The sequence below is a fragment of the Episyrphus balteatus genome, chromosome 3, assembly GCF_945859705.1.
Source record: "Episyrphus balteatus chromosome 3, idEpiBalt1.1, whole genome shotgun sequence".
NCBI classification, from domain to species: domain Eukaryota; kingdom Metazoa; phylum Arthropoda; class Insecta; order Diptera; family Syrphidae; genus Episyrphus; species Episyrphus balteatus.
In genome coordinates, this window is record NC_079136.1 from 35,388,536 (window position 1) to 35,412,249 (window position 23,714).

The following is a 23,714-nucleotide window of genomic DNA, read 5'->3' on the forward strand; positions in this document are numbered from 1 at the left end:
GCAATGTTCAAGTTGTTTGCAGATTTTTTGTCTTGTTGGTTTTTTCGTTTCTTCTTCAGCAATTAAAGACTGTTCCTGTCTTTGTTCAATATTTGGTTTGTCTTCCATTTCAAGGAATAATAATTCTTCTTCATGTTTTATTGGAATCATTATATTTTCGTTCATATTTTATTTTTTTAAATAAATCACAATAGCTATCACTTTTATCAATTGCAACAGTTTATTTTCACGAATAACAAACAACCAAAGTTTAATTTTTTTTTCTCTCAATAAAAATTGAGGTAACGTGCGTTGTCTTCTTTTGTGAACGTACAAAGTTATACTGCATTAAATTTATTTCTCTATCTCTAGTGGTTGTGACTGTGTGTTGTGTATGTATTAGTCAGTGAACACAATATAAAAAATATATTATGTCGACTTAAGCAGATATAAAAGCAGAGCTGTAGTTTAAGTACCTACCCGAAAATCAATAAAATACAATACTGTATTATGTTATGTATTAATAACATTTTATTAAATACAATTAGCTTAACGCTTAATATCTTTTAAGCTTATTAGCTTTTTAATTTCTTCAAGAAATAAAAAAAGTTCAAAAACTAAGACCCGATTGCTCCAAAATCAAGAAAATATTCTCATCTTAAATAAGATTTACAAAGGCATTGTATTGTTTTAATGTTTATGGATTTCGCTTCTAGAGGCGAACGAACAAGACGCTTCTAACGAAACCTTATTTGCTTAAGAAAACTTATGTATATAAATTTCTTCTTCTCTTTATTTCGTACTATTATGATCTAGATGTCGAGGAATCATAATTCTACTCTTACGTATTTGCTTCAATATATTTTTTATTTTGTTTTATCTTTATGTAAGAGTTATTTTCTTTAGTTATAAACAGAGTGAGTAACAAATAGTAGTCATCTAGTACTACGACACATCACTGGTGGATTAGTAACATAAACTTGTTTTGTTTGTATTGTATAAACGATAGAATATGAATGTATTTGTATCGCTTTAGTCGACTTAAGTTCTCATTCATTATGTAGGTACAAACAAAAAAAGGTATTTTTTTAAAGGAATTTTCTGGGTTTTATGAACCTGCTTGCGAAACTTTTAGGTTCTTGAAAGTTTCAGGTTTTTGAAAAATGTTTCAGGCTGATAAAATCAGTGAAACAAAAAATGCAACACGGATTTGTAATACCTTACCTACATATTGGATTTTTATTTCTATTATATTAATAAAGACTTTGAAAATGGATTTATTATTTTTTGTATAGTTTTATGAATTCATAATCAACCCCTTAGAATATCAAGTAGGGAATTTATATTTAGATTTAGACGAAACACAATGCAGAAAGAAACCGGATTAAAAAAAAAGAAATTAAGAATGGAAGAGTAACTTAAGTTGACATAAGATATTTCAATCAAAATAAACAAATTTAAATAAAAAATACCTGCCACCATAATGATATGAATACAGTTTGCATACCTAAGATGATGAGGTTTTTATCTCAAAACAAAAATGACTTTAAAAAAAACCAAACAAACAATGTTATGACGTCAGCAAATTTTTATGCAGAGTGGTGGATTAAGATGATTTTCAGTAAGTATGTTCAGCGAGGTTTTTTCTAGATCAGAACAGGACAGGACAGCACAGTTTCGTGAGAAACGTCAGATCAAGTTAGAACAGTCATTTAAACGTCAGTTGTCAAAATAAAAAAAAAAAAACAAAAACAAATTGTAAATTATATGAATTTTTTGCTTATCGGTTCTCGTTAGTTTTATTTATTTTTTGAGTTTTTACTGCGGAAAATATAATGAAAAATTGTTTTTAGTTAGAAAAACCACGAGCACCCGAGAAATATTCGCACAATTAAATCAAAACAAAAATAAAAAATGACAGCTTTGCTTTTGACACTTCTCACGCATCTGTTCTAACCTGATCTGACTCAAAAGCAAGAACAGAAAATCCTGTTCTAAACTGTTCTAGTTTTGTCAATGAACAGGAAACTAGAACAGTTCAGCACAGAAAAAATCTCAATGAACAGCAAAAAGCTGTACTTTTCTGCCTAGAACAGTCCAGCACAGCGTCAGTGAACAGACTTAGTATGAATTATAGCTATGTCACTTTTGAATTTTGGAACATTGTGTGAAGTGTGTGTCTCTAAAGCAATTGTGATAAAATAACAAGACTTTAATTTTTGGTGGACGCTTTCTGATAAAAAAGATTTGTCTTTCTTTCTATTTTTTTTTTTTTTTGTTTTTGTTCAAAATGTAATTTCAATAGAATTATACTTCCAGAGCCAAGAGTATGAGGTCACTTTAGAACTATAACTTGAATAACTTTCAGAATTAAAGCGTTTTTAATTTGATATTGCCACCTTAAAATTTCTATTCCAAAATGAAATTGAAAATAAAAATCATAAGAATAATAACTAATAGGTAAGTATTTTGACAACTTTTTTGGAAAATTTAAATTTTTGAGCCTAAATTACACTAAATCCCAATTTATTCACTCATCATTATATTTTAAATCTTCATTAAAAATAAGAAAACTGTCAAATTACACACAACTTTTTTTACCCTTTTAAATGGCGACTTTTAGTTCAAAGGATTGTGAATAAATTGGGCCTAAAAGAAAAAAAACACTTGTAAGATAAGTTTTATGCTAAAATATATAAAATATTAACTTTATAAATTATTTCAACTAGTAGCCACAACTTATTCTAACCCTTTTTACCCCTTTTGAAATGATTTCCGTTTCTGAAGGTCTGTAGTTTACTGGCATGAAAGCAAAAACAAGTATTCAACATTAAAGTTTAAATGTTTCTCGAAAAACAATATAAAATAGTAAAATTAGGTTACAAAAAATTTAAGTTATTTATAATTAAAAAAAAACACCTTTTTAGATTTTTAAGAAATGTTTAATTTTTTTTCTGTTTGAAAAATTGTTTGTAATGGGTCGATAGAAAATTTCTTTTGAAAGAAAAATTAATTTTTCATATAAGAATTATACGATAATAACGATTTAATAGTTTTTTGAAATATGTAAATGTCTATTTTACCAGAAATTAAATACTTCGTTTAAGATATCTATTATATATACCAGTATATATACCAGTATATTATACCTATTAAAGTTTGGTTTTGTGTACGTTCGCTAACCGGCCACACCGGCTGACTTAATTTCTTAATTTTTTTTTAAATCAAAGGGGCATAAGAGGAGAAGGTTTAAGGCAAAAAAAAAATTAAGATTTTATAGATTAAATAGGGGTAACACGAAACTGAAAAAAGAGGCTATTTTCTAAACGGTAACTCGTAAAGAGTTGAATTTTTTTTAAATGATAGACAAATTTATTGTATAGTTAAAAATTTCAAAACCAAGTTATGAAGGTTTTTTTGCAGTTATACCCCTTCGACAAAAGACTACTTACAGGTACGCAAAATTATGCACAGACATTTGAGTTACACCATTAGAAAGATATTAAAATAAAATTAGAGGTGTAATACGGATTTTTTTCATACGCCCTGTATTTTGAAATACAAATTTTTGAAAAACAACTAAATTTTAGGGACATTTTTGAGTAGTCTTTTATTTTTTTGGAATTTTTAAAAGTCTGCAAAAAGTCTCAAACTTTTAGGAAATATAGGTTTTAATCATGCGCATGCATAAGTATTTTGCATAGGCCACTTTTGCTAAAAGTTTAAAAGTGAATATTTTTAAACTCATTTTATGAACTTTTCAATTTTTTATCCTCTTTTTCATTTGAAAATTAACTAATTACAGAGTCAAAAATTAGAAATAAATACAAGAAATGGCGGAACGAAGTCCGCCGGGTCAGCTAGTTATATTTATAATTTAATGATCAATTTAATATTTTAACTGTTAAAAACTTTTTGTAACTTTTTGAAACATAGACAAAGACATGGTCTTTCTTTCTACAAAACAAAACAAGTATGAAATTTGATATCTTTATTAAATATTTTAGGCCATAAAATTATTGATCAAAATTTAAAATCAAAACTTCAATGGTAGGTTCAATTTCCGATTTTTGACAATTTAATTTTTCAAAAAAAAATCTTAATTTTTTACAAATATCCAAAATTTTATATGATATGATATCATATCATAAGAACCTACCGTTATTTTTGTTCCTTTTAAATAGTAAAAAAAAAACAAGTTCAATATTTTTTCTTCACAAAAAAAACCATATGTTATGCCATATAAAATGGCACATCAACCAAAAGCAGTATTTATCTCCCGAAAATGTCAATTTGTTTTTATGATAAAAATTAAGTGGAATACAGTCGAAACTTAAATGCGACAAAAAAAAAAGAAAATGTCTTATCCACCCTCTACATTATCCTTAATTATAATTATTGCTAAAAATAAACTATTTACATATTTTTATAATATTTTTTTTTATGTCTCTAATGCCATTCTTTTTTTTTTTTTTTGTATTTTCAGGACGATCTGCCAGGACAAGCTCTTTTAGATGTTGTTTATGCCAGACTTAATTTAATCGAAACAACTTATTTCGGTATTCGATATATCGATGAAGAAAACCAAACGGCAAGTTAAGCTTTTACCCTTAGAATAGAGAAAATGTTTTGCCTTATAATAATAGTCAATGTTTATGAACCAGAAATAGATAAAATTCTGGCAGATTATATAGTCTGGAAAGTAGGTTTGCTATTTTGAAATTTTTTTTTTTTTCAATAGAAAGGTCTTAATATTCGAAATGAATAAAAAAAAATTACGAAAATATAAAATAAAAGAAGAAAATATTTTAGAAATTTTCTAGATACATTTTTTTTTATTAAACTTAATTTACAAAAAATTAGATATGTTCAAAATAAAAAAAAAAGAAATTATAAAAATTAATTTCAAATTACCTACTTTACAATTTTGGTTTTTGGTACTATTGCCTATAAAAAAGCAAAATCAATTTAATAAATAAAAAGCTACTTCTCAGACTATTTCTTAAGGATAAAATTTCCATCGTCCTAACAGAAAAAAAAAGAAAACACAAAATCCCTCAGGGGCAATGGTTTTTTCCTTTTGTCAGAACAATTTTGAGGAGAATTCTGTTTTCTGTGTGTGGTTCTATTCTGTTCTTCCGAGATATGTTGTTGTTTTTTTATTATTTTGATTCCTTATTAAAATGTTTTTTATGTTTATTTATTTATTTTTTTCTATTTCTTTACTATGATATCACATTTTGGCTTTTCTTATTTTTTCTCTTTTTTTTCAATTATATAGCATTGGTTAGATCCAGCATCAAGAATTTCACGGCAATTGAAACCAAAGTCGGATCCTTTTGATTTGTATTTTGGGGTGAAATTTTATGCAGCCGATCCTTGTAAATTACTGGAAGAAATAACCAGGTATGAATGATGAACACAATTATTTTCAATTTATTGATTTGTATTTATGAAAGTTTTTATACTTTATTTTTTGTTGTTGTATTGTTGTTGTTGGGGTTTAACAAAAATTTTGGTTCTGTTATGTTAATGGAGGGGATTATACGTACAAATGGGCAGTGTTATGAAAATTGTTTGTTTGGAAATTAGTTTCAGATTTTATTTGGCAGCAGCTATTGAGTTCTTAGTATGCTTGAGTTTGGGCTTAAACACAGAACATTAGTTTTGGTTCAACTGTTATTCAACGAAAGCAATTAAGTATTATGTTTTTTTTTCAATTTTTTTAAGAAAAAAGAAAAAAATATTTTGAATTTCTTCGCACGGTTGTTCATATCAACAAATCAAAAGTATGAAAATTGAAAGGGTTAATTTTTTACCGAAGGATAACAAACAATTAGACTCACACTTCAAATATTTGTTTTGCAGGAAAGCACACTAAATTGGTGCAATCTGGTGGAGAATATTTTGTTTGGTTAAAATTTATTTCCAGTTGGTTTTTTATTAGAAAAGAAACATTTAACCAATTTAATAAGCAGAAAACTGCTATTAACGAAACCTGTCTTTCCTCAAAATGTAATTTTTCATAAACGGAAGTATGGGGAGTAGTGCAAATGATCGATGGTTTAAGGGGAATGACGAATCATATTTTTGGGTAAGGCTGAACCAAAGCAGTTTTCCATCTTCTCGGAAATATGCTAGAAGAGCAAGACAGATAGAAAATCTAACGAAATAGTTTAGCCAATGTTGCTATGTTTTTCAACACAGTGAGTACAAAAGAAATTTTTTTTTTCTGTCACTGCTAGACAAAGTCAAACACTGGAGTTTGCAGAAAATTAAGCTGCAAAGAAATTTGCTTTTTCAGAATAGCAAACCTTTGTAATATGGTTAAAAATGAGGGTTTGTATAGAAGATTTAGACAATTTTTTTATGTTTTTAATAGAGCATTAAAATTTCTTGCTGCCCTTGCAATATTTAAGAATTTTTTGTCTTACTTTCTGTGTCGTACTTTAACTAAGCTGAATTTCATGTTTATAAAAACCTCCTTAGAGTCGCCTGTTAACTACTCATACCTCTAAATTATTTTTAAAATTGATTAAAAATGCAAAAAGCTCAGAAATGTTATCAATTCGTTAATTTTTAAAAGTAATAGTTCAAATAGTCCTACAATGTACCTACATACTGCTACAAAGTTTCCAGTACGACTTATAATATAACATCTTAAATCTGATAATCTCAAAACCCAAATTTGGTGGAGCACTCTATTGTCAAAAGGCGGAAAAATATTTGTACTCTCAGTTGTAGTTGCATCTTTTTTAGTTGCTGATTCGGTTGGTAATTCATATTTCCTACTATTACTTTCTTAATATGTAGTAATGGAAGTCTATGCTTTGGACCACTGTGGACTATTTTTCCTATAGTTCTTGCGATACCGGTAAGTATGTAATCCCTTGTGAGATCGTGAAGCTTTCTTTTAACGGGTATCTTGGAGATTGGTGGTATTGATTCTGAGTACACGCTTTATTGAAAACGCCTTATGTACAAGTGTATATAAAATTTCCTTCAAGCTAACTCGGGAAATATTTATTGTTATTTATTACGCTTTACTATTCTTTTTTCAATATCTTCAATATGCTAATCTTTATTGATTAGAAGTGAGGTCTCGTCTATGGTTGCCAACTTTTTTAACAAGGAATAGAGTACACTGAAAATAATAAATTTCGTAAAATTACGAAAATCCTTTCATACACTACATTTGCGTTGGCCCAACGAAACTTTCGTTGGCTCAACGAAAATATGTAATTTTTCGTAATATGAAAACCTTCATCAATTAATGAAAACGTTTCATACACTTTTTCTCCCTATCTAGTGCCAAAAAATCCAATTTAATGAAAAGATTCATCACTTAACGAAAAATTTCATACTCATTTTAAAGAATAAAAATAAGAATTTTTAGCTTACTTTATCAAAGTTTTAATTAAGTAACGAACAAATTCATTAACGGCCATATTATTCACTAGTTTAAAAAATACATCTGGTTGTAAAATTGTCAAATGTCAAAAATAAATCTAAATCTAAAATAGTAATCCCGATTTTAACTATGAAAATAGTTAAAAAAAATAGTTAAAAATGACTATTTTTTTCTCTGTGTGATAGTGAATATTATAGATTTGGATTTATTTTTGATTTTTCCATTTCTTTACATCGAGATGTATTTTTTAAACTAGTGAATTTGGCCGTAACTTATGAAATTCAACATTAACTAAGGAAAATCTTCATAAGTTTATGAAAAATAATATTTGTCTTATGAAAATTCTTCATCGGCTTATGAAAAAATACATCAGTTAACGAAAAAATCGGTGCCTTACAAAAAAAAAAAAAAACGTAGACTTGGGTGCATTTCTGTTTTAATGATGAAAAACTTAATCTTGCTGGATATAGTTCACATTAGGTTTTTGTTTAAAAATCTATGTAAGTTGAGCTGAATATTAACAATATTTGCGTATTGACAAGGACCAAGGTGTCTCACGATAAGTCAGTCAACTGATGAGTCCAAGTGAGTTCCACCGGGACAAACGCCAATTTTTTGTTAGGGCTAAAGGCTATAAAAAGCTATATTAAATCAATGATTTAACAAGTCCAATTAAATATAAGAAGAAAAATGAATGAAAAAATTCGTAGGTTCACGAAAAAATTCGTAATTCTACGAAAAGAATGTAAGAATAATCTACTACAAAAATAATTAAAACGACGGAAAGTTTCGTTAGCTAACGAATATTTTTTCGTAATTTAATTAAAACATTCATAAAATTTACGAAAAACTTCGTTAGCTTACCAAAGTTTTAATTAAATTTTACCTTAATTGATGAAAAAATTTCGTAAAGTGATGTATAAATTCATTAATTCTCGACCAAAATTTTTATGAAAAATTTTATTAAAATACGAAAGTTTTCGTTAATTGATAAAGTTCTTCATTAACGTATGAAAGCCATTTCGATGAGCCAATTTAATTTTTCATCGGCTGAACGAATTTTTTCGTTGTATTTACGTAAGGATTTGGTTCAGTGTATATTTGATTTCAGAGAGAAAAAAAAAGTACATTTGTAAAAAGAAGAGTACCATTTATTTCAAGTCTTGAAAATGTATTTTTTTTTTTGCTTCTTACAGTACATAAAAAAATTAATTTTAAGTTTGACTAAGAAACAAACACAAAACAAATAGGTCGTACTAAAACAACGACAAAAATTATAGTGTTTTGTACTCTCTAAATTACAATTGTTCAAATTTAAAAATTATAAGGTCGAATATTTTAAGCCTCGTTCTTTTTTTCAACCAATTCTATCTTTAGAAATATGAAAGTTATCCACCAATTTGTAAACGTTAAAATGCTTATGTTTATGTGGTGGTACACTCAGCGTTAAGTAAAAAAAAAAAGAGTATTTTGACGTACTCTATCAGAGTTATAGATTATAGAGTACGTTTCGTAGATACAAATTAATTTTGATTTGCTTATATCTCAAAAACGTGATGTCATAGATTTTTTTCGACTTCAGATTTGAATTTAGAACGTTAAAATCTATTAGAAAAGTATATTTTGGTTTACGGAAAAAATAAATTCTCAGTTTTATTGAACATTGTAACTTTTCATTATATCATGTTTTCTTTATTTACTTAAAAACATAATTGGCAACCATATAACCCCAATATTTTCAATTTTCTTATGAAACATAAATAGAAGAAATCTCAAAACTGTGATAAGTGAAAAAAAAAATACATGAAATAGCGCATTTAGAGGTCTTAAAGTGTGTTTTACTAAATTGGCATTTTTTGGACTTTGTTTTCAAATTTTTTGATTTTTTTGTAAAGAATATGAATCTATGAATCATAAATCTTAAATCTAACACCTTTTTGACATGAATTTAGCCCAATTTCTATCTTATATACTGTTTTGAAAATGAAAATTCTATTTTAAAGCTCATTCTTTCCGCCATTTTGGAGCCGCCATTTTGAATAAAAAAAAGTTGGCAGCCTTTTTGTATTCTCCATACTATTATCATTCAGTGTACCAAATTTCATGACTTTTCGTCCAGAAATGGCCGTGTAAATGAATTTTGACGCCAAAAACGAAGAATGGCACCACTGTGCGGCGCGGCGGCGGCTTCGGTAATACGAAATCTTGTGAAAGTGACTCTCACTCCCGCCGCAGTGCATCTGCGTCTTCGGTAATAGGCATGAATATGTTCTGTGACATGCTGGGTTAATCCTCATTATTGTTTATTGTATCAGCAAAAATAAATGTCGTTATTGACTAATTTGAAACTATTCGTAAAACCGCTTGATATACCACCGTAACTTGTATAAATCCTATTAAATTTAGAGTCCCTTCGGCATCAGTTGTTAATTTCATAGTTTCTTACTAACCAACCAGCAGATGTGAACAAAACAAAATTATTCAAATTTCGCATTTTGTGTAAAATCATTTTCTGTAGGTATTGTTGTTGGGCCAGCAAAAAAATGATAATACTTTTCGAATTCTTAACTAAGTTTGTGTCTCTATTTATACAGCCAAACTCAATTTGGTTTGCAAAAATATACATATTTTGGCTAGACTAAAATGTAAACTCAATTTTCCTTTTTATCAAATCCCATACCAACTATGCGTCTGGTCGTCCATTTGGCCTCCTCTAAAACTGCTGAACTTAGGAAAACAAAATTTTCTGTCAGAGTTTGCAATTAATCTATCAAATATTATTATCCGCCAAATTTCCCAACCAAAAACTTTTGGTAATTGTTCGTTTTAAAATCGGCTAGTTACCTCTTTTCACAAATCCACAAATTTATCCACCGTGTATTCCGTAGACCAGCTAAACTAGAGAAACAAATGATTTTGTACCTTTATAATATTTATATAAATCTACTACAACTCTCTAACCGGCAACAAAGTCAAACAATCGAATCCGAAAATATATGATACTCGTTCTGTGGTACAAAGTATTGTTATTGGCAGGATGTGCTGCTGGTTCTGGTTTGACTCTCGATATAGGCTCCCCATCAACTCAATATAGCTTCTATACGAGTGATGATGTATCATTCGGTATCCTGCTTGGATACCTTTGTGTCGATGATGCCATCAGGCAAATATTGACGTACCACTCTCCAAGTGAATACAAATATTCAACCCTAATTGAAATTGCAATCATGGACACGCACGAATCCTCCAATACCAGCTACGAATCAAAAATGGGTAATAAATGGGGGACGTTGGGGAACCATGCGGGGAGCAATCAGCTTCGGAACAGGGAGAACCAAATTGTTTGCATGTCCCAACAACTCACAATCAAAACAACAACTTTCTGTATGTGTGTGTGTAGATTTAAATGTTTGTTTGTATTGTTTGGTTTGTTTGTTTTAATACAAAAACATTTATATATATATATAATTTTCAGGTACCAGATATTCCTGCAAGTGAAACAGGATGTCCTTCAGGGCAGGTTGCCAGTATCGTTTGAGTTGGCTGCCGAGCTTGGAGCATTTGTTGTCCAATGTAAGTATTTTTCAATTGCTTTTTCTGTAAATATGAGCGGCGGCAGAGGGTGAAAAAGCGCGGCTTTTTGAAACAGGAAGGGATTAACGGTTTAAGGATGTTGGATAATTAGTTTATTCATAGAGACTCTTCTTTTAGAATTAGGTCCAAATAAAAAAATAATAAAGCTTTAGATAAAGGACCTCTCCTCATTGCTATAGAGCTGAAGTACATTTCAAGGAGCTAAAAGGTGCTCCATCGCCTCGATGACCCATTTCATTCAGATTGAATTGCCTTATAGAGGAGAGGAGATTGTCGTTTGTTATTTTTATGTATTATTCCTGGTAGGTATACGATATGAATGAAAGAAATTGTTTCTTTGTTTCTGTGGAAATTCCCATTTTTTTTTATTTTTTTTTTTTATTTTATTTCCCATGTCCTCATTTTGAGTTCAGTTCAGGCAGGCAAGCCAGTAGGCATTATTCAATTAATTCTTATATATATGGGGCAGTTATGGAACTCTCAAGTAGCACAGTACTTGGTTACTAGTCCAAGCAGAAATTAATTTATTATGATTAAACAAGTGGCTGGAAAATAAAACAAAACAAAAAAATAAAAAATGGAAACTTTTCTCTATGTGCGAGTTTAATAGGACGTGTTGAGTTAAATTGTTGTTTTAAAAATTTAAACAGTTTAGCAAAAAGATTCGTTCGTAAAGTAAATATAGGGAGGGCTTGGTTGATGCCACAGTGTTGTGTTAGCAAAATGAACAATTGAGCTTTTTTTTGAAATTTAATTAAAGCTAGCTCATGAATTTAATATGAATTAAAAACCATTTAAGGATTTAGAGGGCTAAAAATGTGAAAACCATCAAGGTAATATCTACACTCGAATCTGGTTTACTTATTTCAAAAAAGAGTTTGCTGGAGCAGATTTTAATAATTAGAGCAAGAAGATTTTTGAAAAATTTTGGAGTGATGTATGTAACTGTTTTGGGTTAATTTTTGACATTAGTACCTATGTTATTCCAAATCAAATTTTTCTCTTTGTTTTTTTTTTTTTTGTATTCAAACTTGATAAGATTTTTTTTTTCGAAACATAATTTTCACTCCAATTCGGGGATTACAAAAAAAAACTTAAATATTTTTCAATAAAAAACAAGTTGCACATACACCATAGTGCCCTTTTTGGATGAATCACAAAAATCAAGTTTATTTAGAGACAAAAATACTTAGATGTTTGTTTGCAATTAGAGTGCAATATATCGTACATATGTAAAATAAATCATTAAACAAAACGGGGAAGTTTTGTTTTCAAAACGTTTTCTTGATTTCTGAATTTCTCCTAAATGACTAAACTGATTTCCACAAAAATTTGTATACAAAAGTGTTTGAGCTGTGGCTATTTAAGAATTTTGTAAAATTTTGAAAAAAAAAAACTTTTTTGGATTTTTCAAAAGAAAAATCAAATTTTTGAATTTTGTTTTTAAGTGTCTTAAGATTTTTTTTGTGTTAAGGTACATTTTAATTTTTTATCGAAGAGAACTTTAATCATTTGTCAGTATATTTTATACATTATAATTTTTTACTTGCTCTATAGGGCATTGGTTTCGTGTCTTTACTTTGAGGTCATTTTATTTAAAAAAAAAGGATAAAATACAATTTATTGCTGCTAATAAAACTTTTTGGTTAAAAAATTAAAATATTTCTATTTTGTAAAAAAAAAAAAGAAATTTTTAGAAAGTAGAGCATGAAATTATGTTTAATATTTATGAAAAGAATACAGCAACTATTCTCAGGTGTCTCGAAGAAAATAAAATGCACGACTGGGTCGCACGTACTTGCTCTAATAGTAAAAGTAACTCTTAAAAGCCTTTTACTGAAAAAAATTATAGAAAATTTAATATTTTCATATTTTAATATTTTTAAGTAATTTCATAAATAGTATTAAAACTATTAAAATAGTTTTAATACTTTAATATTATGTACCTACCTAAAAATGCTCTAACATTATTCAAAAAAAAAAGTTAGTATGGCATTTTTAAGAAAATATTATTCAACGCATAATTTAGATAAAATTCATCAACACGTTTTGAAAAAATCGATTTTTCAAAAAAAAAAAAAAAAATTCTGAAATATTTTTTTAAATCCAAAAATGTGATTTTTGAAAAATTTTCTATAACGATTGTTTTAAAGTTTCTGTATACAAATTTTGGTTAAAATTTGCTTTGTCGTTTACGAGAAATTCATAAATAAAAAAAAAATATACATATGTCTTTTTTTAAAAAAGTAGTTTTAGTTTCTGTTATTTTGTCGAAAAAGACATTTTTGGATCCAGTTGTCTGTTTTTGTTTAAAAACAAATTCTCTTTAATTAAAACTAAATTAGTAATCACATAAAATTTTGAAAAAAATTAGTTAGAAATTTTTTTTTTTTACTTTTTGTTTTCAAAGCATATTAAAAGACATAGTTTTTGGATTTACAAAAACCAAAAACCACATTTCATAACTGTCGCGCACAACTCTGGTATTCATAACTTCGTGTCGGTTTCGCAGAAAACTCTAGGAAGGTTTTTTCAAATTTCAATTTTTTAATATTTTGGAAGACTTTGAAAGAAAAAACGCGAAGAGCGAAAAAAAAACGCATTATTTTTTTATTGTACATTAAAAAAAGCTACTCCAATAAAACATTTTTCTGAATCAAAGAAAAATAAAATGCACGACTGGGGTCGCACGTACTTGCTCTTGCAGTTCAAAGCACTTTTATGTTAATCTACTTGTAGATTTTAAAAGCTGGATCTAAATTTAAAAAAAAATTGATATTGGGGAAGAGCCGACATTTAGGGCAAAATTTTGTTAAATGAAAATTTTTTTTTGTTATTTGACTTTTTTGAGAAAAATAAAAATGCAGTTTTATTGCCACTGCTTTAAATATTACGTATACAAAGTTTAATCAAAATCGTTAGAGCCGTTTTCGAGAAACTCGTAATATCGTATTTTTCCTGTTCAGTTAAAATTTAATCTTTCTCATTATTGTCTTTTAATTTTAAGCTAATATCAGCTGAATTTAATATAATATGAACTCTCAAATGCTCTCTAAGAAGCTTAGGGTTTTCAATCGAATTTATTTCACGTAGGTACCCATTTTAATTTTAAGACTCTATATTGCACTGCAACTTTTTTTAAGCGCTTAGTTAAAATTTCTAACTACTAAATAATTTTTGTTCTATTCTTTAAATCGAAAATTTTTTTTAGCAAGTTGTTAAAGGTTGCTCTGCTGTCTGAAAATCTTTTTTTATGATTTTTTTTAATGGCAAATATTAAAATATCACAGCATAAAAATAATAATATTTTTTTTATATTTTTTCAAATAAAACCATGCCCCAATCAACAAACCGCATGCTCTCATAGTCAATCATAGTTTGATGAAGCTTGAATTTTTGTTATCAAAATGATTGCTATGCTCACTCTGTTCCATCATTAAATTGAAGTCTGCCATAGATAAAAAATTTACGTTTAAACTTTTGAGTGTTCAAATAAATGTACCTATTATTTTTCCAACCAACCACCGCAACAATAAAATTGACTCTCCATAGGTATATAGTGGTAAAATGGCAGAGAAGCCAGCCAGCTACCAGCGTCACAACAGCACGCCACATAAAACCTTTTTGCCCAAAAATTTATAATTCCAAATTAATTACCAAATGGTATTAAACGCATTCTATATAATTATCATAAATTTAATAAATCGACAGTCGTTTTAAACTTCATTAAGCAAATTATTCATCCGCATCCGGAAAACCATTTACCCCAATTCACAGAAAGCTCTGCTCTGCTCTATACATCTACCAACATTAAAATGGGTAGGTAGGTTTTGGTTGTGGGTTTATTTCTCTCTGTCTCTCTGTGCCATCATCATTCCATAAAATAATGAACATCAATTAAACAATTTTACACTAACTGTATTTTTTTTTGTCTCTTTTGTTTTTCTCTGATTCTCTTCTGAAACTGAATCTGTACAACAGCTGAATTGGGCGATTATGATCCACGCCGCCATTCCAAAGGATATGTCTCCGAATTCCGGTTGCTGCCAAATCAAACCGGCGAACTGGAAACACGTGTTAGCGAATTACATCAACAATTAAAGGGCATGTCACCGGCAACGGCTGAAATCAACTACCTCGACAAAGTAAAATGGCACGACATGTATGGGGTTGATTTACATCCGGTTCTGGTAAGTGTAATAAATATCCGTTTTTTTTTTTTATTCTGTGTATTGTCAATTTTCTTTTTTTTTATTTTATTTGTCTGCCATTGTAAAAAAACTGTCGAGAGGATAAAAATCCTTAATCACATTGTTTTAAATGTCACAGAGAAAAATATGTTGGATTTTTACAACTCGAAACTGAGTCCTTGTCCATGTGTCCGTGTGTCTCTGATCCATGGATGGTAATTTGAGGAGTGATTGTTAAAATCTGAATGAATGAGATGGGATATCCTTGATGGATTCCAGAGTACATCTTCATCTTCTTACAAAAGCAATGATGGACATTGTAATAATAATTCTGTTGCGAGAGAGGTATTATACGATAGGATATAAAAAACAGTTCGCAAAGCAATAAAGTGGAGTTTCATCATTTTCATCGTGAGTTGGGTGCTTGTCGACGGGTGGCCCGTCCCGGAGGAGATGGATATAATCGTTAAAAATTTATGATTTAGAATTTTAAATTCTGTCTATCAGGATGTTTTTGTAGAAGTTCCTTAAATCCCCTCTTGCTTTTGCTCTCTGTGACTAATGAGCTCAAAGATGCGTAGTAAAAATTTATGGATGATAATCTTTTATGAAATACCTATCCACTTTTGGAGTGGAGTTGTTTTTGTTAAAAGACTTTTAAATATTCTTGGATTGTTTTTTTTATTTTTATTTGTTTCAAGATTTTTAAACTGATTTTTAATGCATTTGCACTTGGAAAAAAAATAACTAAACTTTATTTTATTCAAATATTAAAGATTTGGACTCAGGACCTTCCGTAAACGCAGAAACTTATTTTTTGTATACCTACATGTTTTGCCTGCGAATTTATTTGAAAATGTAAAAACCGAAAGGTTAATAGAAAATTAGTAAAATTTGCTTTTATTATCTCATCAGTAATTTTCAAATAGTTAACTTAAACAATCACTAGGGCGTATGCGTAACATTTTTTTTTTTTTTTTTTAATTTAATGGTTTAACTATTTCGCAACGTTGCACCTCCATTCCTACGTTGGTTCTGCGAGCGCATTTTTTGACACCAATTGAAATTTATCATCCAAAATTAAAGATCCGAAATTGGGCTAAATGTTTTTAAGCTAAAAACTGAAAAAAATATCTAAAATTTCGGGTAGGGTAAAAGCGGGTGATATGGCGCGGCGGGTGAGATGGCGCACTTTAAATATCTTTTACATTTATTGCTCTAAAAATGTACGAAAAATATTTTTAGGTTTCTTTAAATATTTTAAATCGAAGTAGCCAGTAATCGTTTCTTTACCTGTGATACAAAAAATAAAAAAAAAATTTCAAAGCAAATCATGTGATGATTTTTTTCGAATTTTTTTTTCGCCCTTTTTTTTTTGTTCCGATATTTTGTGAGTCGTTGGGATCTTAGATGCCCTTGATACACCAATACATACAAGAAAGTATAAGTTATGCATTGCGTGTGAAATCTGAGCTCTAGTTCTATCTGCTTTTTATGGGTGCTTACGAATATAAGTTATGCGCAAAAAGGTGAGATGGCGCAGTTTTTTGCGGGGGAAATGGCGCATTCCCTACTAGAATTTTTTAATTGAGTATAGTTTTAGCATGTGCCATATCACCCTCAAAATATTTTTTTAAATAATTCAGCCAAGTTCAAATTTTATAAAAAAGACGACTAGTTGCTATTTATTATACAGCATGCATTGGTGCTTGACTCCTTCACATCGTTCAACCATTTGTGCAATGAATTTGTCAATAGAAACCTAAAACAAACTCATGCGCCATCTCACCCACCCTATAGGGGGAGATGGTTTTTTTTTAACTTTTTTTCTATATTAAATTAAAAATACGAATTTAAAATATAAAATTCTGTAAAACAAACAATACGTTGGATATTGAATATAGAACATTTTTGCATTGTTAGAAATATGAAATGTGGTTTACTTTGAAAAATATGACAAAAACAAAAAAGGTATGCCATCTCACCCGCTTTTACCCTAAGTAAATTTGTTTTATAGTATTGGTATATCCTAACATTGCACACAGCTAAGTGCAGCTTTTTGTGATCTAAAGCCAATTTTGTATCTTATATGACTGGCCAATGAAGACAAAAGTTAAAAATACTCACTTTAAGACTGTTTCAGTGATATTTTTTGCATAAAAACATTTATTATAATTGAACAATACAAATTGATTTTGAGTACCAAACCAAACGTAATATTGTCAAATATCTAAAAAAAAATGATTAACCCTCTGTAGGCACACCTCTTTTTTGCGAATTTGGTTTATACTTTTTCACGGCGCTAGAACTTTTTTTGGTCTCACTATTTTATGGAGAATCATATGTTAAATTGATGTAGAATTTTCCGAGGAATTCGAATACTGTATTCACAACTCCAAAAAAATGTATTTTCACCCTTATAAAGACACTTTTCTGTGACCACTTTTCATTTTGTCCTGCCAAATTCGCACCCGTGTGCCGACAGAGGGTTAAGAAATATAGGTACCAATTTTCCTGTCCTATAATAAAATAATAAAGTTTGTAAAAAATAATTTTTTTTAATGCATTTTCTTTCCATTATAATTTTAAAAAATATTTAAAAAATTGTCATTACAACTGAAAAAAGTTGTATTGAAAATATTTTTGTAAATGAAAATATTTTGCCCTAAAAAATTTCAGCATTAAAAAATTAATTCAATACAAATTAATGTGTGCATTAAATATTTTTTTTACAAGTATAATATTGAAGCTTATGCAAGGTCATATTTTCAAAAATTGCAAAAAATTCGACGAATATTAAAAAAAAAAAAAATATTTAAAGTTCACATTTTTAATTTTTTTTTTTTTTTTGTTTATTTACAATATCATTTTTTGTAATGGAAAAAATTTTTGTTTGCAATACAATTTTGTAATTTTTTTTTTTTTTAGATTCAAATGCATTGTTTTAATAGAAATTTGTACAACAATGTTTAACTTACTATACCTAGTATTTTTTTACCTACTTTTCTCTTTCGAACGGACGACATTGAAAAAACAGGGTTGCCATATAAAAACTTCTTTGTGGCAACCCTATTATAAAGGAAAATTAAGGACTAAATTTAATTTTTAGCCTGCAAATATGATTCAAATAATAAAAAAAAAGTACAAAAAAGTCTTTTTTCATCTGAAACCTTTCATCGGCAACCCTGATCAAATATGTTTTTACCTTTTAAGCCAAGAAATAAATCTTTAATTTAAAGAATTAGGTAAAGAAATAAGTTCTTAAACATATCTAAGAATAGTCCTAAAAACTCATGATTACAATGCCTAACATTGTAATAAAATTTTTGTCTGTGATTTGATCAGAGATTTATTTTATAGAGCCTTTTCAAATAAACAGATTAAATAAAAGTGAAAGAAAACCATTCTACACAACTGTCTGATTCTTCCCTTTATTTTTCAACATATTGAATAGTCTATTAGCAAAATACAAAAACTTCATTTTTCATACCAAAACCAAAATCTACAAAAAGTAACGTTGATGAATTAAGATTCAACTTTTTCTTCATCCTTCAAATTCCTTAACTGAATTTAAATTCACAACTTCCCGTTCTAAGAAATAAAAACTAGCAGACTCATCCTCATCATCCCTTAAAATACAAAGTTTTGGCAAAAACTTAAAATTCATTACAAACGCAACGTGATATCGATCGACAGCAACAAAACACTTAAAGAAGTACAAAAAAAAAAAACAAAACTTCGTGTCTTATCAAAAACTCCAAAAATGGTTGATAAGTTGGTGTTGGCAAAAATTAACACCACATCATCGTTTCTTTCTTTTACTTATTTATTTTTTTTTTTTTTTTTTTGTTCTGAGCAATAATGACGAGCAGAATGTTATTCTTCGTCTTTAAGTTTTTCAAACTGAATATACTGTTTTTTTTTTTTTACTTCTTTGAATAAAATCTTTTACTTTTCTCTTCTTAATTTTGTTTTTTTTTTTTTTTTACAGGGAGAAGACAGCGTTGAGTACTTTCTTGGACTTACACCGAGTGGCATAGTCGTCCTTAGGAACAAGACAACAGTGGCTCATTACTATTGGCCTCGAATAGCGAAAGTTTACTACAAAGGACGATATTTTATGCTGAGGATCTGCGATAAAAATGTAAATGTCCTCTTGTTTTTTTTATATCTGTGTGTATTTGTATATCTCTATGGTCTATGACTTTCTTCCAGAAATATCCTTTTTTTTGTGTAGCTCTGCTTTCTTCTTCTTACTTACAGATTTCTTTCATTTTTTTTTAACTGTTTTTGTTGTGTTGGTTGATGTTTGGCTTATTTTAATATTTTATCGTCAGGAGAATTCCTTCGTGAAGAAGATACTCGAGACCATTATACACTTTCGTTTCTTTTAGCGACAAATTACAAAGTTTTTGAAGCGAAACATGAGCAGGGTGGTAGGTATGGATGGCAAGGAGAAAACAAAAATGTGGGCGAGTTTCCATTAGTTGTTTGTTGTTCTAGTATCAAGGGTTTTTTAGTCTGCTGGAATTTTGCCAAGACTTTCTTTACATGGTTACTTTGGAGCTTATAAGAATTTTGAAACTGACTTAACATGAATTTAATTTCAATATATTTTTGTTTTTATTATCAGTTTTTAGTTATGGGAATTGATATAATAAACCAAAGAGTTTCTAGCAACTCACTTTGATTAAGAAAAAAAAAAAACTCTAATGCATTTTTCTAGTAACAGTGTAGATGCAAATATTTCATAAGGTTGATTTTTAAAGTTTTTGGTTAGATATAAGAAGCATTTTTGAAAATATTCCCACATAATAACTAAGGAAAAAGTTATTTGCCCAAAAATCGGTCCTAAAAACCACTAATACCTTATCGATCTTTTGACCTAAGCGTCAAACATCAAACAGTTTTTTTCATTTTCTTAATTTCTCTTTACCTGTTTCACGAAATTCTGCATGCTCTTGGAAAAGGGTACTAGCAATATTGATTTATGTTAGAAGACTGGATTATGCTAGCAAATTAGCAGGTGCCATATTTTATATTTAAAATCGATTATTATTTATGGAGCAAAATTGTCAATTTATCAACTATGTATCTATTATCGCGTCAACAATGGCACCCCTTAGGCCTATTTCTCAGCAAACCACATCAGTAACATCAGCTACATTAACAACTTTAGGCATTAATAAATGCCGGGTAATAAACTTATTACAGCATGTTTTAGAACATTGGCACCTTTTAGACCATACAAATTTCCTGAGGCTCAATCTGACTCAACTACTAGTACAGATAAAATAGGCATTTAAAAAAAACATTGTTGCCCTCATGAAACTTGACAATAACTTTGCTTTTGGAATACAAACCAAGGATCAATAAAGTGTATAAAAAAAAATTGGGTGGAAGGGTGTATTTTCGCGAAAAAGAGGGAGGTCTTATAGGTGTAAACTTTCAATTTGTCATTGAAACGAAAAATAAATTAATATAAGTTCTATAGGACAAGTTTAGAATTCGTAAAAAAAAATCGAACTCGAGATAACAATTTTACATGACATTACGATGATGAAGAATGCCAAAAAAGTGGGTCCGGCACTTCTGACAGTCTGTCCGTCTGGGTGTACCTCGAGCTAAAGCCTTAACTAATGGAGTGATTTTGTTCTAACTTGGTAGTTAACAGTTTTGAGTGATTCCCTAGAGGACAAATTGAATTTTTTTTTTTTAGGACCAAAACTAACGGTACCTGTCATATAACGGAAATAGAAAAGTTATTTTTTTTTTTTCAAAAATGGCTCCAACGATTTTGATTAAAACTTGTATGTATCTTATAAATAAAAAAAATATTTTTGTACCGTTATTAACGATACCTGCCATAGAACGGCTTTTTTTATTTTAAATTTCTCGTAAACGACAAAGCAGATTTCGACCAAAATTTTTATACATTAACTTCAAAACAATCATTATATAAAATTTTTCAAAAAACATATTTTTGGATATTTAAATAATATACCTAATTTTTTTTTTTTTTTGAAAAATCGTTTTTTTTGAAAACGGGTAGATGAATCTTATCGAAATTTAGTTTTTATTTGTTGAATAATATTTTCTGAAAAATGCTAGAAATTTTGTATATATGTATGTATAAAAAATAATTTTCTAAAAAACGGCACTAACGATTTTCGAAATATTTTTCTAAAAATTCCTTTTTATGCAAGAAATCAAATGGCATACCTACGTGATTTTGTGTAAAATATCGTTTAAAACGGTGTTTAATTAATTATAAAAAAAAGTTTTTTTTACATTAGATATAGATACATACCTACTTATGAAATTCCTTAAAAATATCAAATTTTAAATTTTCCCCAATTTTGTTCAGTAAATAGCTGAACATAAATAAGAGTGACTTTTACCATAACAGCAAGTTCGGGCGGCCCCAGTCGTACATTTTATTTTGAGACCAATTCGAATTTTACTTTCAAAAAAGACACCCTTTCACCTAAATTTTTTTTTGCAAACTCTTTAGTATTGCTTTCTATCCCAAACACAACGTTTTTACTAAATTGTATCAGGGATGCCCATCAATTTAGTTTTCAATTAAAAAACACCCTTTTAACTATGATATTCTTATATAGATCCTTTATATTCTTTTTTCTAATCTCGAAAAAGAAATAGTTGCTGAATTTCATTATTACTTAGTATTTTCAAATATACCCACATTTTCTCTACACCTACAAAAAACACCCTTTTACTTGAAAAAAAATTATAGACTTATTCTATTCGTAATTCACATGGGAAAGACAACATTTTTAATAAACTTCATAAGGGTAAACGGATTTATGAATGTTTTTTAAATTTATTTAGCATTCTTAACACTACCTTTTAATAATTGATTTTATTGGACTTATCGCGGATTTGCCTTATTTCCCAATTAAAAAAACACCCTTTCCCCTAAAGCTTAGATTCTTGCTTTCTGTTATATACATGAAACATTTCTACCAATTTTTATTGGGGTCCCTTTTTTCCAATTTTTTTTGGTAGGTATTTGAATTTCATCATTTCTGAAAAAACACCCTTTCACTCGAGATAATTTTGTGGGCTCTTTAGATTCTTAGTTCTTATAACAAATGAAACATTTTCACCAAGTTTAATAAATTAACAAAATTCATGTCAGCTGTTATGACACCTTTCTTACACATAACTCAAACCATCAAAAAAACACCCTTTCACTAAAACTATTTTTAAAAACTTTATGAATCACTTGTCCCTATTTTATCTAAATTCTTCATCCCGAATTTCATCAGTATATCATGTTTTCAGATGGGTTTCGGTTATATTTTACCTGTTGAAGTAAAAAAACAAGCACCCTTGTTATTTTTAAATTACTAGATTCTAGATTTAGCATCTTCAAAACCTTAAAAACATGTGGAAAATTTTCCACAGATTTTTTTTCCATATATTTTTTACCTTTACCCCCTCCGTCTTGTCTGCGAAAAAACACCCTTCCAACTAATTTTTCTAATAGACTTTTTGATCCTTGGTTCTTATCCCAGGAGCAGAAATTTTTGCCAAGTTTCATTAGGGTTACAATTTTTTTTATTTGTTGATTTTATGTATAGGTACTATTTTGCCTGTACTATTTTTAAAGCAATGATTCCCGCTTTTTATTGAACAACTTTCTTCTGTAAGTAGAATTGGTAAAAATTTAAAGTATTTTATTTGTTTTGCTCCAATCGTCTACTCATCAGAGCCGGTATCCACAAATAGTTTAATCATCGCATTTTTGTGAAATGTAGAGCTTCCTCAAAAAAAAAAAATACAAAAAGAAAAGGTAGAAATAAGATACATTGTTCCAAAAGTCTTGATTCTTTGGTATATAATTTCTTTCTTGAGATTTTCTTTTACATCCTTACACACACACAATCACACAGTCAAGTGTGAAAAGGATTTTCAGCAATCTTTCAAAGGATTCTGACAATAAAACCGAAATAAAAAGAAAATGTCTAGATACACTGACTCAGACATATGTAAATATAAAAAAAAAAAACTCATCATCATCATCTCTTCTTCGTCATCATCATTTTTATGTGTTTTTACTTTTTTTTCTCTTTTGTGTTAAATTTTTTTTTTTTTTTTTGCTTCCATTATTTTGCAGAATGAATTAAGCACGTACGGCTTCGAGACACCAAGGAAGTCAGCATGCAAACACCTTTGGCGGTGTTGCGTTGAGCATCATGCATTCTTCCGCTTGGTGAGGGTTGCACCAATTCAGTCATCATCGCAATCATCGGAGCTGTTCACACTTGGATCACGTTTCCGCTACAGGTAAGATATAGTAGAATTCGTATATCTATACTCTATAAAGTTGCTGATGAAAGTAACCTAGTTGATTCACCCCCTCTCGAAAGGGTGGCATACATATATAGTAAAAAGTGTAACAAAGTAAGAACATTGCATCTCATTTTAAATTGGCAACGTAGATGGTGAATATTGAACTATCGCACTGACGACGACACGTGGAATGTGTAAAATGATATTAAAAAAAAAAAAAA

General features: G+C 28.8%; 1 protein-coding gene across 7 annotated transcripts in view; it reads left to right on the forward strand.

Annotated features, from left to right (window-relative positions):
- Positions 1-23,714, forward strand: part of LOC129916605 (band 4.1-like protein 4) — a 282,511-nt gene that overhangs the window by 213,507 nt on the left and 45,290 nt on the right. For all 7 annotated transcript variants that reach the window (XM_055996640.1, XM_055996641.1, XM_055996638.1 and 4 more), the window contains 6 exons: positions 4,466-4,570; positions 5,261-5,385; positions 10,866-10,963; positions 14,966-15,174; positions 19,166-19,318; positions 23,318-23,487. In XM_055996640.1, coding sequence (XP_055852615.1) covers positions 4,466-4,570; positions 5,261-5,385; positions 10,866-10,963; positions 14,966-15,174; positions 19,166-19,318; positions 23,318-23,487 — 860 coding nt within the window. The remainder of the gene's footprint in view (positions 1-4,465; positions 4,571-5,260; positions 5,386-10,865; positions 10,964-14,965; positions 15,175-19,165; positions 19,319-23,317; positions 23,488-23,714) is intronic.